This window comes from Saccopteryx leptura, chromosome 2 (assembly GCF_036850995.1).
Source record: "Saccopteryx leptura isolate mSacLep1 chromosome 2, mSacLep1_pri_phased_curated, whole genome shotgun sequence".
In the NCBI taxonomy this organism is placed as follows: domain Eukaryota; kingdom Metazoa; phylum Chordata; class Mammalia; order Chiroptera; family Emballonuridae; genus Saccopteryx; species Saccopteryx leptura.
Window position 1 is genome coordinate 37,898,852 of NC_089504.1, and position 13,222 is coordinate 37,912,073.

Here is a 13,222-nt window from a genome sequence, read left to right on the forward strand (position 1 = left end):
CAGTGTTGAGGTGGGAAGGCTGTACAAGGAAGCTAGTGTTAGCACAGTCACTCCTCTCTCTCACTGCAACATACCACCATTCTTTTAACCAGCCCATGAGATCTTGCTGATGCTCTAGAGAAGCTGGAGAGACAAAACAGTGTGGAGCAGACACCTGCTCCCTTCAGGGATAAGGAGCATGTCCATGTTACTTGCACACACCTTCAAGTAAACACACTCCTCACTTCATAAATATATATTTATAGGACTCATGAAGGGATCCTAGTTAACCATTTGCTGATCCAGGAATGCACAGAGACAAAATCAAAAATAGAATCCATATTTTAAAAAGTTTGTGCATATCAAGAGGAATAGTTGTAAGAATGCAGATCCATGCAAAACTCTATAGGACGAGCTCTACAGATGGCCTCTATCCTCCTAAGACCTTAGCTTTTGCATGCTAATGAATTTCTACCTTAAATCCTTTATAGAACATGTGTTTTATCAGTAAACAATTACCTCCATACTCACTCTCCTCCCCTGCCCAGAAACTTTGGAATTCTATTCTGAAATTTTATAGTTCTGTTAACATCTTTTCTGTCACTCCGCATTGTTAAATACAGCCAACAGAGTCTCCAGTTTAGAGATGGAGGATATGGAGTTTATTTGCCCAGATTCTGCACCCAGTGAAAGCTCAATTATTGCTGTCAAGAGGTCAGCCTTAGATCTGAGGTCCCAAGAGTCTGGCCTTCTATCTTCTCTTATCTGGACATTTCTAGCCTCTTTGGTACTTCCATCTGAAAATAAAATTCATTCTTTGCATCATGTTCTCCCTCAGTGAAAAATCACTCTAATCTGGCTCAATCTCCTTCATGAACTATTAGGAAGGAACACTTACCCATCCAGTTCTGCTGTTTCTATATAGGTCACACTGTAGGGCTCACTGCTACAGAGTAATAGTATATCAGCCTGTGGTCAGAAAAGTCAGAAAAGAGAAGTAAAGCAGGAGGGCAGACTTTTAACATTACAGTGTGACAAGAGCAGTTACTTCAGGAGCAGATGTTCATCCTAAGAATTTTATAGACATTTGGTTTACTTTCTTTGTCTAGGACCCGTCACTGCTACCACACACTCCTATTCTAAAACTTGCCTCTCATTTTCTGTATCTACAGTGAAAGATGGACAAGAACAGGTTTCTTATCACAGGAATAGTTTATCTCTGGAGGCAAAGTGAGGAAGATCAAAGTCACTAAAAGCGATGGTAATGGAAGTGCTAAAGGTTCCCTTGTACTCACTCAAAAGAGAAAAAGCCACAGCCCAAAGCAGTACTCACTGTGACAGGCTGATTATTTTCTAATTTTATTATATCTCCCACTTGGATATTCATCCATTTTTCCTCCTCCATCCTGTAAGAAAATAACCCTTGAATGCCTGCTCTGAGAATTCCCCCAATCAAGAAAGAAAAAAAAAAACCACACAAAAAAACAAAGCTGAGATGAGGTCAACGCTCAGAGGACCAAACTAGTTTGTGATATATCATTGCTACAATCAAGAATAGGGTCATATTATTTCCAACTCCCAGGGTTACATTTCTTTAAATTTTATTACAAATTCAATTTTCTTTGAATGTTATAATATAAACATAAGTGCTTGTTGCAAAATCACTATATAGCCTTGAACCTTTTTCCTTTGGTTTCAAGTATCATCTCTATGCAGATAAATCTCAATACATTTATTTATTTTGTTCCTAATTTTCAAATCTAGGTGAGAGTACTAAAAAGTGGTAGTTATAAATTTCAAAGAACATATCTGAGTGTTTTATTTTGTCTTCTTTCTTTCTTTCTTTCTTTATTTTTAAACATTTTTATTAATTTTAATGGGGTGACATCAATAAATCAGGGTACATATGTTCAAAGAAAACATGTCCAGGTTTTCTTGTCATTCAATTATGTTGTATACCCATCACCCAAAGTCAGATTGTCCTCCATCACCTTCTATCTAGTTTTCTTTGTGCTCCTCCCCCTCCCCCTTCCCCTCTCTCTTCACACCCCCACCCCGTAACCACCACACTCTTGTTCATGTCTCTTAGTCTCATTTTTATGTCCCACCTACATATGGAATAATGCAGTTCTTGGTTTTTTCTTTTTTTTATAAATAAATTTTTGTTAATGTTAATGGGATGACATCAATAAATCAGGGTACATATATTCAAAGAAAACATGTCCAGGTTATCTTGTCATTCAATTATGTTGCATACCCATCACCCAAAGTCAGATACTCCTCCGTCACCCTCTATCTAGTTTTCTCTGTGCCCCTCATCCTCCCCTTTCCCTCTCCCTCCTTCCCTCCCGTGCACCCCCACCCCCACTCTCAGTAACCACCACACTCTTGTCCATGTCTCTTAGTCTTGTTTTTATGTCCCACCAATGTATGAAATCATGTAGTGCTTCGTTTTTTCTGATTTACTTATTTCACTCCGTATAATGTTATCAAGATCCCACCATTTTGTTGTAAATGATCCGATATATCATTTCTTATGGCTGAGTAGTATTCCATAGTGTATATGTGCCACATCTTCTTTATCCAGTCTTCTATTGAAGGGCTTTTTGGTTGTTTCCATGTCTTAGCCACTGTGAATTGTGCTGCAATGAACATGGGGCTACATGTGTCTTTACGTATCAATGTTTCTGAGTTTTTGGGGTATATACCCAGTAGAGTGATTGCTGGGTCATAAGGTAGTTCTATATTCAGTTTTTTGAGGAACCACCATACTTTCTTCCATAATGGTTGGACTACTTTACATTCCCACCAACAGTGAATGAGGGTTCCTTTTTCTCCACAGCCTCTCCAACATTTGCTATTACCTGTCTTGTTGATAATAGCTAATCTAACAGATGTGAGGTGGTATCTCATTGTAGTTTTGATTTGCATTTCTCTAATAACTAAAGAAGATGAGCATCTTTTCATATATCTGTTGGCCATTTGTATTTCTTCCTGGGAGAAGTGTCTGTTCATATCCTCTTCCCATTTTTTAATTGGATTGTTTGTTTATTGTTGAGTTTTATGAGTTCTTTGTATATTTTGGATATTAGGCCCTTATCTGAGCTGTTGTTTGAAAATATCATTTCCCATTTAGTTTGCTGTCTGTTTATTTTGTTGTCAGTTTCTCTTGCTGAGCAAAAACTTCTTAGTCTGATGTAGTCCCATTCATTTATCTTTGCCTTCACTTCTCTTGCCTTTGGAATCAAATTCATAAAATGCTCTTTAAAACCAAGGTCCATGAGTTTAGTACCTATGTCTTCTTCTATGTACTTCATTGTTTCAGGTCTTATATTTAGGTCTTTGATCCATTTTGAATTAATTTTAGTACAAGGGGACAAGCTGTAGTTGAGTTTCATTCTTTTGCATGTGGCTTTCCAGTTTTCCCAGCACCATTAGTTGAAGAGGCTTTCTTTTCTCCATTGTGTGTTGTTGGCCCCTTTATCAAAAATTATTTGACCAGCATGACCTGTGGTGGCGCAGTGGATAAAGCATCGACCTGGAAATGCTGAGGTCGCTGGTTCAAAACCCTGGGCTTGCCTGGTCAAGGCACATATGGGAGTTGATGCTTCCGGCTCCTCCCCCCCTTCTCTCTCTCTGTCTTTCTCTCCTCTCTCTCGGTCTCTCTCTCTCCTCTCTAAAAATGAATAAATAAAAAAATGAAAAAAAATTATTTGACCATATATATGTGGTTTTATTCCTGGACTTTCTATTCTGTTCCATTGGTCTGAGTATCTATTTTTCTGCCAATACCATGCTGTTTTGATTGTCGTGGCCCTATAATATAGTTTAAAGTCAGGTATTGTAATGCCCCCAGCTTCATTCTTTTTCCTTAGGATTGCTTTGGCTATTTGGGGTTTTTATAGTTCCATATAAATCTGATGATTTTTTGTTCCATTTCTTTAAATAATGTCATCAGAATTTTGATGGGAATTGCATTAAATTTGTATATTGCTTTGGGTAATATGGACATTTTGATTATATTTATTCTTCTTATTCAAGAACAAGAAATATTTTTCCATCTCATTGTATCTTTTTCGATTTCCTTTAAAAATGCTTTGTAGTTTTCATTATATAGGTCCTTTACATTCTTTGTTATGTTTATTCCTAGGTATTTTATTTTTTTGTTGCAATCGTGAAGGGGATTATCTTTTTAGTTTGTTTTCTAATATTTCATTGTTGGCATATAGAAAGGCTATGGGCTTTTGTATGTTAATTTTGTATCCTGCAACCTTACTGTGTTGGCTTATTGTTTCTAGTAATCTTTTTGTGGAGTCTTTGGGGCTTTTGATGTATAGGATCATATCATCTGCAAAAAGTGATACCTTTACTTCTTCTTTTCCGATATGGATGCCTTTTATTTCTTTCTCTTGTCTGATTGCTCTGGCCAGAACTTCTAGCACCACGTTAAATAAGAGTGGAGAGAGTGGACAACCCTGTCTTGTTCCTGATTTAAGGTGGAAAGTCCTCAGTTTTATGCCATTTAATATGATGTTAGCTAATGGTTTATCATATATGGCCTTTATCATGTTGAGATATTTTCCTTCTATACCCGTTTTGTTGAGTGTCTTAAACATAAAGTGGTGTTGTATTTTATCGAATGCCTTTTCTGCATCTATTGATAAGATCATGTGGTTTTTGTTCTTTGTTTTGTTGATATGGTGTATTATGTTAACCGTTTTACATATGTTGAACCATCCTTGAGATTCTGGGATGAATCCCACTTGATCATGATGTATTATTTTTTAATATGTTGTTGTATTCGATTTGCCAGTATTTTTTTTAGTATTTTAGCATCTGTATTCATTAGAGATATTGATCTGTAGTTTTCTTTTTTTTGTGCCGTCCTTGCCAGGTTTCGGTATGAGGGTTATGTTGGCCTCATAAAATGTGTTTGGAAGTATTGCTTCTTCTTCAATTGTTTGGAAGACTGAGTAGAATAGGAACCAAGTCTTCTTTGAATATTTGATAGAATTCACTAGTATAACTGTCTGGGCCTGGACTTTTATTTTTGGGGAGGTTTTTAATAGCTTTTTCTATTTCTTCCCTGCTAATTGGTCTGTTTAGGCTTTCTGCTTCTTCATGACTCAGCCTAGGAAGGTTGTATTGTTCTAGAAATTTATCCATTTCTTCTAGATTGTTGAATTTGGTGGCATATAGTTTTTCATAGTATTCTACAATAATTATTTGTATATCTATGATGTCTGTGGTGATTTCTCCTCTTTCATTTTGGATTTTGTTTATATGAGTCCTTTCTCTTTTTCCTTGGTGAGTCTTGCCAAGGGTTTGTCGATTTTGTTGAACTTTTCAAAGAACCAGCTCCTTATTCTACTAATTTTTTCTATAGTTTTTCTGTTCTCTATTTCATTTATTTCTGCTCTGATTTTTATTATTTCCTTTCTTTGGCTGGTTTTGGGTTTTCTTTGTTCTTCTTTTTCTAGTTCCTTAAGGTGTGAAGTTAAGTGGTTCACTTGGGCTCTCTCTTGTTTGTTCATATAGGCCTGAAGTGATATGAACTTCCCTCTTATTACTGCTTTTGCTGCATCCCAGAGATTCTGATATGTCGTATTGTCATTTTCATTTGTCTGTGTATATCTTTTGATCTCTTTTATTTCTTCTTTGACCCAGCCAGTTTTTAGAAGTATGTTGTTTAATTTCCACATTTTTGTGGGTTTATTTACTTCTTTTTTGAAGTTGAATTCTAGTTTTAAAGTTTTATGGTCAGAGAATATGCTTGGTATAATTTCAGTCTTTCTAAAATGTTGATGTTAGTTTTGTATCCCAACATATGGTCAATTCTTGAGAAGGTATCATGTACACTGGAGAAAAATGTATACTCTGATGTTTTGGGATGAAATGTCCTGTAGATGTTGATCATATCCAATTGGTCTAGTGTTTCATTTAAGGCCAATATTTCTTTATTAGTTTTTTGTTTGGATGAACAATCTAGAGCTGTCAGTGGTGTATTGAGGTCTCCAAGTATGATTGTATTTTTGTCAATTTCTATTTTTAGATCAGTTAGTAGATGTCTTATATGCTTTTGTACTCCTTGGTTTGGTGCATATATATTAAGAAGTGTTATATCTTCTTGACTCAATGTCCCTTTTATCATTATGAAATGACCATCTTTGTCTCTGATTACCTTTGTTGTCTTGTAGTCAGCATTGTTAGATATGAGTATGTCTACACCTGCTTTTCTTTGGATATTATTTGCTTGGAGAATTGTTTTCCAGTCTTTCACTTTGAGTCTGTTTTTATCCTTGTAGCTTAGATGTGTTTCTTGAAGGCAACACACAGTTGGATTTTCTTTTTTGATCCATTCTGCTACTCTGTGTCTTTTTATTGGTGAGTTCAATCCATTTACATTCAATGTAATTATTGACACTTGAGAGGTTCCTATTGCCATTTTATATAATGCTAATAGCTGTATTACTTGTTTGATTCTTCTCTTTTGTTTTTCTTTCATTTGTTTTTATTTGGTTGTATTCCATATTTCTTTTCTCTGTTTCTTCTTTTTTTAAGCCATGTGTTTCAGTAGTAATATTTTCAGAGGTGGTTACCATTAGGTAATTAAAAGAATATATATCATATTCATTGTAGTCCATTATCTCATGAGTGCTTCTGCATTCCATCCTCTTTTGTTACTGCTAATTTTTGTCTTCTCCCTTTTTTGTTTTTGTTGTCACAGATTATTCTTGTTTTATTGTGTTCTATTGCTTATACTTGTGATTTTGTTTTGTTTTGTTCTTTGTATCTGGTTGGATAACCCCCTTTAGTATTTCTTGAAGTGGGGGGTTTTCTGGTGATTAAATCTCTCATCTTTTCTATATCTGTGAATGTTTTTATTTCCCCTTCCTGTTTGAAGGGAAGCTTTGATGAATATAGTATTCTTGGCTGGAAGTTCCTCTCTTTCAGTACATTAAATATTGGGGTCCGCTCTCTTCTGGCTTGCAGAGTTTCTGCTGAGAAATCTGATGATAACCTAATGGGCCTTTCTTTATATGTTGTGGTCTTCTTTTCCCTGGCTCCCTTAAGGATCTTTTCTTTGTCATTAATTTGTGATCATTTCATTATGATGTGCCTTGAAGTAGGTCTGTTTGGGTTGAGGTAATTCGGTGTTCTGTCTGCTTCTTGAATTCGAGGTTCTAATTCTTTCCACAGGCTTGGCAAATTCTCATTGATTATTTGTTTGAATATGTTCTCCACTCCTTTTTCTCTGTCTTCTCCTTCTGATATACCCATTATTCTTTCTTTCTTTTTTTTTGTACTTTTTCCAAGTTAGAACAGGAAGGCAATCAGACAGATTCCCACATGTGCCCTGAGGCAGAGGCCATGGAGCTGTCCTCAGTGCCTGGGCCAACTTGGCTCCAATGGAGCCTTGGCTGCAGGAGGGGAAGAGAGAGACAGAGAGGAAGGAGAGGGGGAAGGGTGAAAAGCAGATGGGCTTTTCTCCTGTGTGCCCTGACTGGGAATCAAACCTGGAACTTCCACATGCCAGGCCAATGCTCTACCACTGAGCCAACTGTCCAGCCAACTCATTCTTCTTATATTGCTCTTTCTGATGGAGTCAGACAATTCTTGTAGGGCTTTCTCATTTTTTTAAATTCATGAGTCTCTCTCTTCTTCTCTCTGTAGTATCTCTAGTTGCCTGTCTTCTATGTCACTAATTCTCTCTTCTATCTTGCCTGTTCTATTAGATAAGCTTGTTACCTCATTTTTCAGTTCATGTATTGAGTTTTTCATCTCTGTTTGGTTCTGTTTTATACTTTAAATTTCCTTGATGAAGTATTCCTTTTGTTCATTGAATTGTTTTTTGAGCTCACTAAATTGCCTTTTAGAGCTTTCTTGTATTTCACTGAGTATTTTTAGGACCTCAATTTTTAATTCCCTGTCATTTAACTCCAAGGTTTCCATGTAATTGAAATTTTTTTCTAGAGACTTTTCATCATCTATTTGAGCTACATCTCTGTCTTTTGTATTTATGATATTTGATTTATTTTTTCTTAATGACATTTGAGAGTGGAATTGTTAATAACACTAATAAGAGAAAATTAAGAAAGTAAAATAAAAGTTGAAAAAATAGTGAAAAAATGAAAATTCTATAATGATAAGTGGAACAACTACAGAGAACAAGGAATAGAAACTGAGGAGAGATGAAAAAATAGAGAACAAATGAAGTAAAAAACAAGCAAATGTCACAAGGAAATTATGAGTCCAAAATATAATAATTTGATGATAAATGATGATCAGATGAGAGCAAAAGAAAAAGATAAAGGAGAAGAAACAAGAAGGGAGAATAAAAAGAAAGAAAGGACAAAAAATAAAATACAAAACAAAGAGAAAGAAAATGAATGAAGAAAGAAAAAAAACAGAAGGTTTCTGAAATGAAACCCTCACAAAAAACAAAAATAAAAATGTAACAACTGTGGATAATGTAGTTCAAAAGAAAAGTTATTTTTTAAAAAAAAAGGAGCCCTGGCCGGTTGGCTCAGTGGTAGAGCATCGGCCTGGCATGCAGAAGTCCTGGGTTTGATTCCCGGCCAGGGCACACAGGAGAAGCGCCCATCTGCTTCTCCACCCCTCCCCCTCTCCTTCCTCTCTGTCTCTCTCTTCCCCTCCCGCAGCCGAGGCTCCATTGGAGCAAAGATGGCCCGGGCGCTGGGGATGGCTCCTTGGCCTCTGTCCCAGGTGCTAAAGTGGCTCTGGTCGTGGCAAAGCGACGCCCCGGAGGGGCAGAGCCCTGGTGGGCATGCCGGGTGGATCCCGGTCAGGCGCATGCGGGAGTCTGTCTGACTTTCTCTCCCCATTTCTAGCTTCAGAAAAATACAAAAAAAAAAAAGAAAGAAAGAAAAAGGAAAGAAGTAAAAATGACAAAAACTGTTAAAAAAAAGTGTAATTGTTTTCTAGTTTTGAGAGTTCTAGTTTCTTCTTTTTTTTTTTGGCAGGTGGCACTGTACTACAAGTTTTTCCTCTGTGGCTCTTGGGCAGAGGTTGGCAAGTGGGGCTTGTTAGAGCTTTGCAATTATCTAGTAATGGGAGTCTCAGTTTTCCATGTGCCTCTCCGCACGTCCCTCCCCTGAGCAGGCAGGGCAGGGCACAGACCAAGGACCAAGTTCTTTTCTGTTACACACAGGCAAAATTCTATGGGTTGGTGGGCTTATCTGGCATGCCTCAGCGCAGCACAGTTTTCATCTCTATGGACTTTTCCGCTTGCACTGCTTGGTAGCCTGCAAAAGGCCACGTGTGTGTCCAGCTCCCATGACTGCACACAGACGGTTGCAGCTGCCATTCAGGTGCCCAGCTGGGCATCCTCAGGCCACAGGTCATGGCCTGTGTGCAGGCCCAGCACTGGAGATCATGGAGTTGATAATGCTCAAAGATGCTGGTACCCCTGCAGGTGCCTACTGTTCGGGATCGTGGAGCCGGAGTGCACAAAAATGCTAGTGCTCACGCAGGTGCCTGGCGTTGTTAATCTCGGGCAAAGCACCTTGGCCGGTGTTTGCACCCGCTCGCTTCCTGTGCTGGTGATGCTCGGTGGAGCCTAGCACACCTGTCTGCGCCCTGTGCAGGGGATCATGGAGCCGGAGTACCCAAAAATGCTAGTGCTCATGCAGGTGACCAGTGTTATTAATCTCAGGCAAAGCACCTTGGCCGATGCGCGTGCCCGCTTGCTCCCTGTGCTGGTTGATGCTAGGTGGAGCCACTAGCGCTGCTGGGAATACACAAAGATGCTGGCGCCAGCCCACACAGGCACCCCGTGCTGGTAATTTTAGGTGGATTCCACCACCCATGGTGCATGCCCAGTGTCTGCGATCTCAGCCAGAGCCGGCCTGTTCTTTCCTTTGTTTGGGTGCCCGCCCTATCTCCGCTCCATACCCACTAGCTCCCTCTCTCCTCTTTGCGGGGCTCCAAACAAAAGTGCCCTACCTCAGATCAGCACGGAAAGCGAAATTCCCTGTCCTCTGTTTTATATATTCATTCACTTTTTCACCCAATCATACTTTTGTCTGGTGTGTGTAAACTTCGGATACTCCTAAGGTTTTTTTTGTTTTGTTTTGTTTTTTTCTTCTCTGTGTTTAGTTGTTAAATTTGTTGAAATTTCAAGGGGAGAGCTTAGGAGAATCTCTCATGCTGCCATTTTTTTGATGGAGTCCCTGGTTGTTAGATTATTTGAATCCCACCACTGAAGAAGGGGGAGGGAAAGGGGTGGAGAACCAGATGGTCACTTCTCCTATGTGCCCTGACTGGGAATCGAACCCAGGACATCCACAGGCTGGGTCAATGCTCTACCACTGAGAAAACCAGCCAGGGCTCAATCTTTTCTTTTTAACCACAACTGCCTTTTTTGGTGGTACTTAGGAGAGGCTTCAACAGATCAAATACTTGAGAAAATAATCCACTATGACTAAAAATCAGCAACCACAAAAAAAAAGGATTAGCTGTCCAAGAACTTCACATAATAGAATTATATGATTAAAACTATAGCTACTGGGTGTTCTATAATATATGGTCACCATGAAAAAACACTGGACCTCAATCATGAATACTTTCAGGTTTGTACTTCTTTACAATTATGCTTCTGCACACACTGGTCATTTTTTCTTTCATACAATTTCTATTTAATTCTTCCCTATCTCTCCTTTTAAAAATTAATTAATTGATTTTAGAGAGAGAAGAGGGAAGAGGGTAAGAGAGGATGAGAGAGGATAAGAGAAAGAGAAGGAGAGGGGGAGAAAGAGAGAGAGGGAAACATTGATTTGTTGTTCCACTCATTTATGCATTCATTGGTTCCTTCTTGTATGTGCCCTGACTGGGGATCAAACCCACAACCTTGGCATATGGGGACAGTGCTCTAACCAGCTGAGCTAACCAGCCAGGGTCCCCATCTCTTAAGGCCTAGCACAAACATCACCTCTTCCAGAAAGTCTTCCTTGATTCCTTTAATCAGTTATGATTGCTCATTTTTATTAATTTTTTAATAATTTTTGTATCTCTTATGATAGTCTTCATATTTTGCCATATATAGGAATTATGCCTGCCTCTCTGCATTGTTGCCAAAAGTGAATTGCTCAAATTTTGCAGCACCCCACCAAATATAAACATTTTAGATAGCTATGACCAAACACCACAGCAATGGAGTCAATGCCAATACTTTCTTTAGATTGTTAACAAAAAGATGATCTGACCAAAGGCTATAAAAGAATGGCCAATAAGCCATATCAGAATCTATTGATGTTCTAAAGATAGATGTCTCCATGCTGACCACCGCACTAGTAATATCACTTGCATATTAATATCATGTCATAATTTATTAATTGCTTTAAGGTGTATTATTTCATTTTTATTTTCATGAGCATCCTCTAAGGTAGAGAATATGACCTCTGCTTTTATAAGTAAGAAATATAAGGTCTAGAGAGGTCTGAGGTCAGATTGAAACAAATTCTTTTTATGTCCAATCTGAGGTTCTTTCCACTGTCCTTAACTATCTTTCCAAAGCCCCCAACACATCAGCTATTCACAAGGCCAACCCTTTCCCAGGGCAGCTTCTACTTAAATGAATTTCCTTGGAAGGACTTACCTGCCATTTTTCAGGACCAGAACAGTACGGTTGTTGACCTGATTGTCATTTTGGTGCCTTTTCTAAAATTATAAAAGAAAATATTCAGGAAATAGAATTGAGTAAACTGCATGTAAAAAGTTAATATTTTGAAATATTATTATGTAGTTCACCCTCCTTGTAATCTTTCTCTACCTCCCCAAGTTCTTCTATCATTAAAACCAGTCCAAGAGACTGATTGCCTCTGAGAAGCTGAAAAGGGAGGTCTAAAAAAGAACCAAGGAAGAAGAAAGAGAGAAAATTTTGGCTTTAAAGATCAAAAGCCAAAGCCTGGGGGATAACAAACAACATATCAAAGGCCACAGAGAAAAGAATGCAAAAATAATGGACAGGATGAGAGTCTCATACTCCTTGGTAGGTGCAGGGAAAGCTAAGTAACCTCAAGCATATTCCTATCCCACCTCAATCACGTTCCACACACAGAAGCCTACAGTGGATGCAGTGAGAACTCCCACAAACTTTTTCAATAGCAACTCTGCGCAGTCATCTACTCAAAGACCAAACAGAAGAGGGACAAATACAGGGTATGTCCTGGTGCCAGGACTCACATGAATTCCCTCCTTTCAGTTGTGATTACTCCCTGGAAAAAGGGCAGGACTGGGAAGGAGGCAGAAAGAATCTTGAATTTGTCAGAATATTCATCCTGAAGAGACTGAGTTCTAAACCAGAAGTAACTGGGTTATTCTGAACTGGCAAGTTAGTTTTCAGCTTGCGATGGTGGGGTGGTTGCGATGGTGGGGTGGTTGTTATGAGTTATACTGAGTTTAATTATAAATAGTCACAATTGAGAGTTATGACTGAAATGTAAAGCATGTGCTAGTTCTGGGTTTAATGAGTTACAGAGTTAAAGATCTGGAGAAAGTTTGGACTAAAAAAAATCTATTATGGCAAAGTCAGGACTCTTTCATAGAGGACGCAAGCAGGTCAACAGGACTGGCTTCTCAAATTCCAGTAGTAGGCATTGTACTGCATCCTCACCCTTACTCTTCTATGACAGCCTGCTGTAAGGAGCAAAGAGGAAGCCGTCAGCACTCACTAGGAGCCAGTTTCTCCCTCCAGGGACAGGAAAAGAGTCAGTCTCTGATTAAGCATGTCATAAGGCTCTCTAAATCCATAGGGTTCCTAGCTGTGCATACCTAACAGAATTGAAAGTTGGAAAGGGAAAAAGGAAGAACTAGGGAGGAAAAATGAAATGTGCAAAAGGAAAATAAGTACAGGGAAAAGAGGGAGGAGGAGACAGAGGGATAAAGGAAAAATAGATACAAAAATAAGAGAAGAGGGAATGGAGAAAGGAGAGAAAACCTAGAGAAAGCTAAGAGGGGAGCGAAAGAAGAGGTGGTTATTAAAAAAGAGATGGAATAAAGCTTGGAAAGGGGCTAAAAGTGGTGGTAGCAGGAAGACACAGAGTGGCCTTGCCTTGCCCCTCTCTGGCCATGCACAGACCACCAATACTGGGCCTACAAAAATTACATATTCCTCTGGAATAGATAAAGAAACAATGGAAACATCTCCTTCCATTCAGTGCTTCTTCCTAGTGCCAATATACAGTTCTGGGAAGTCCTTCTTGCCCCCAGCCTGACTAGGTAC

The 13,222-nt window shown here is 38.7% G+C and overlaps 1 protein-coding gene across 1 annotated transcript in view; it reads right to left on the bottom strand.

The window, feature by feature from the left end:
* Window positions 1–13,222, bottom strand: part of LOC136394506 (phospholipid-transporting ATPase FetA-like) — a 152,780-nt gene that overhangs the window by 81,585 nt on the left and 57,973 nt on the right. The window contains 3 exon segments of the mRNA XM_066367742.1: window positions 878–948; window positions 1,313–1,385; window positions 11,597–11,658. Coding sequence (XP_066223839.1) covers window positions 878–948; window positions 1,313–1,385; window positions 11,597–11,658 — 206 coding nt within the window.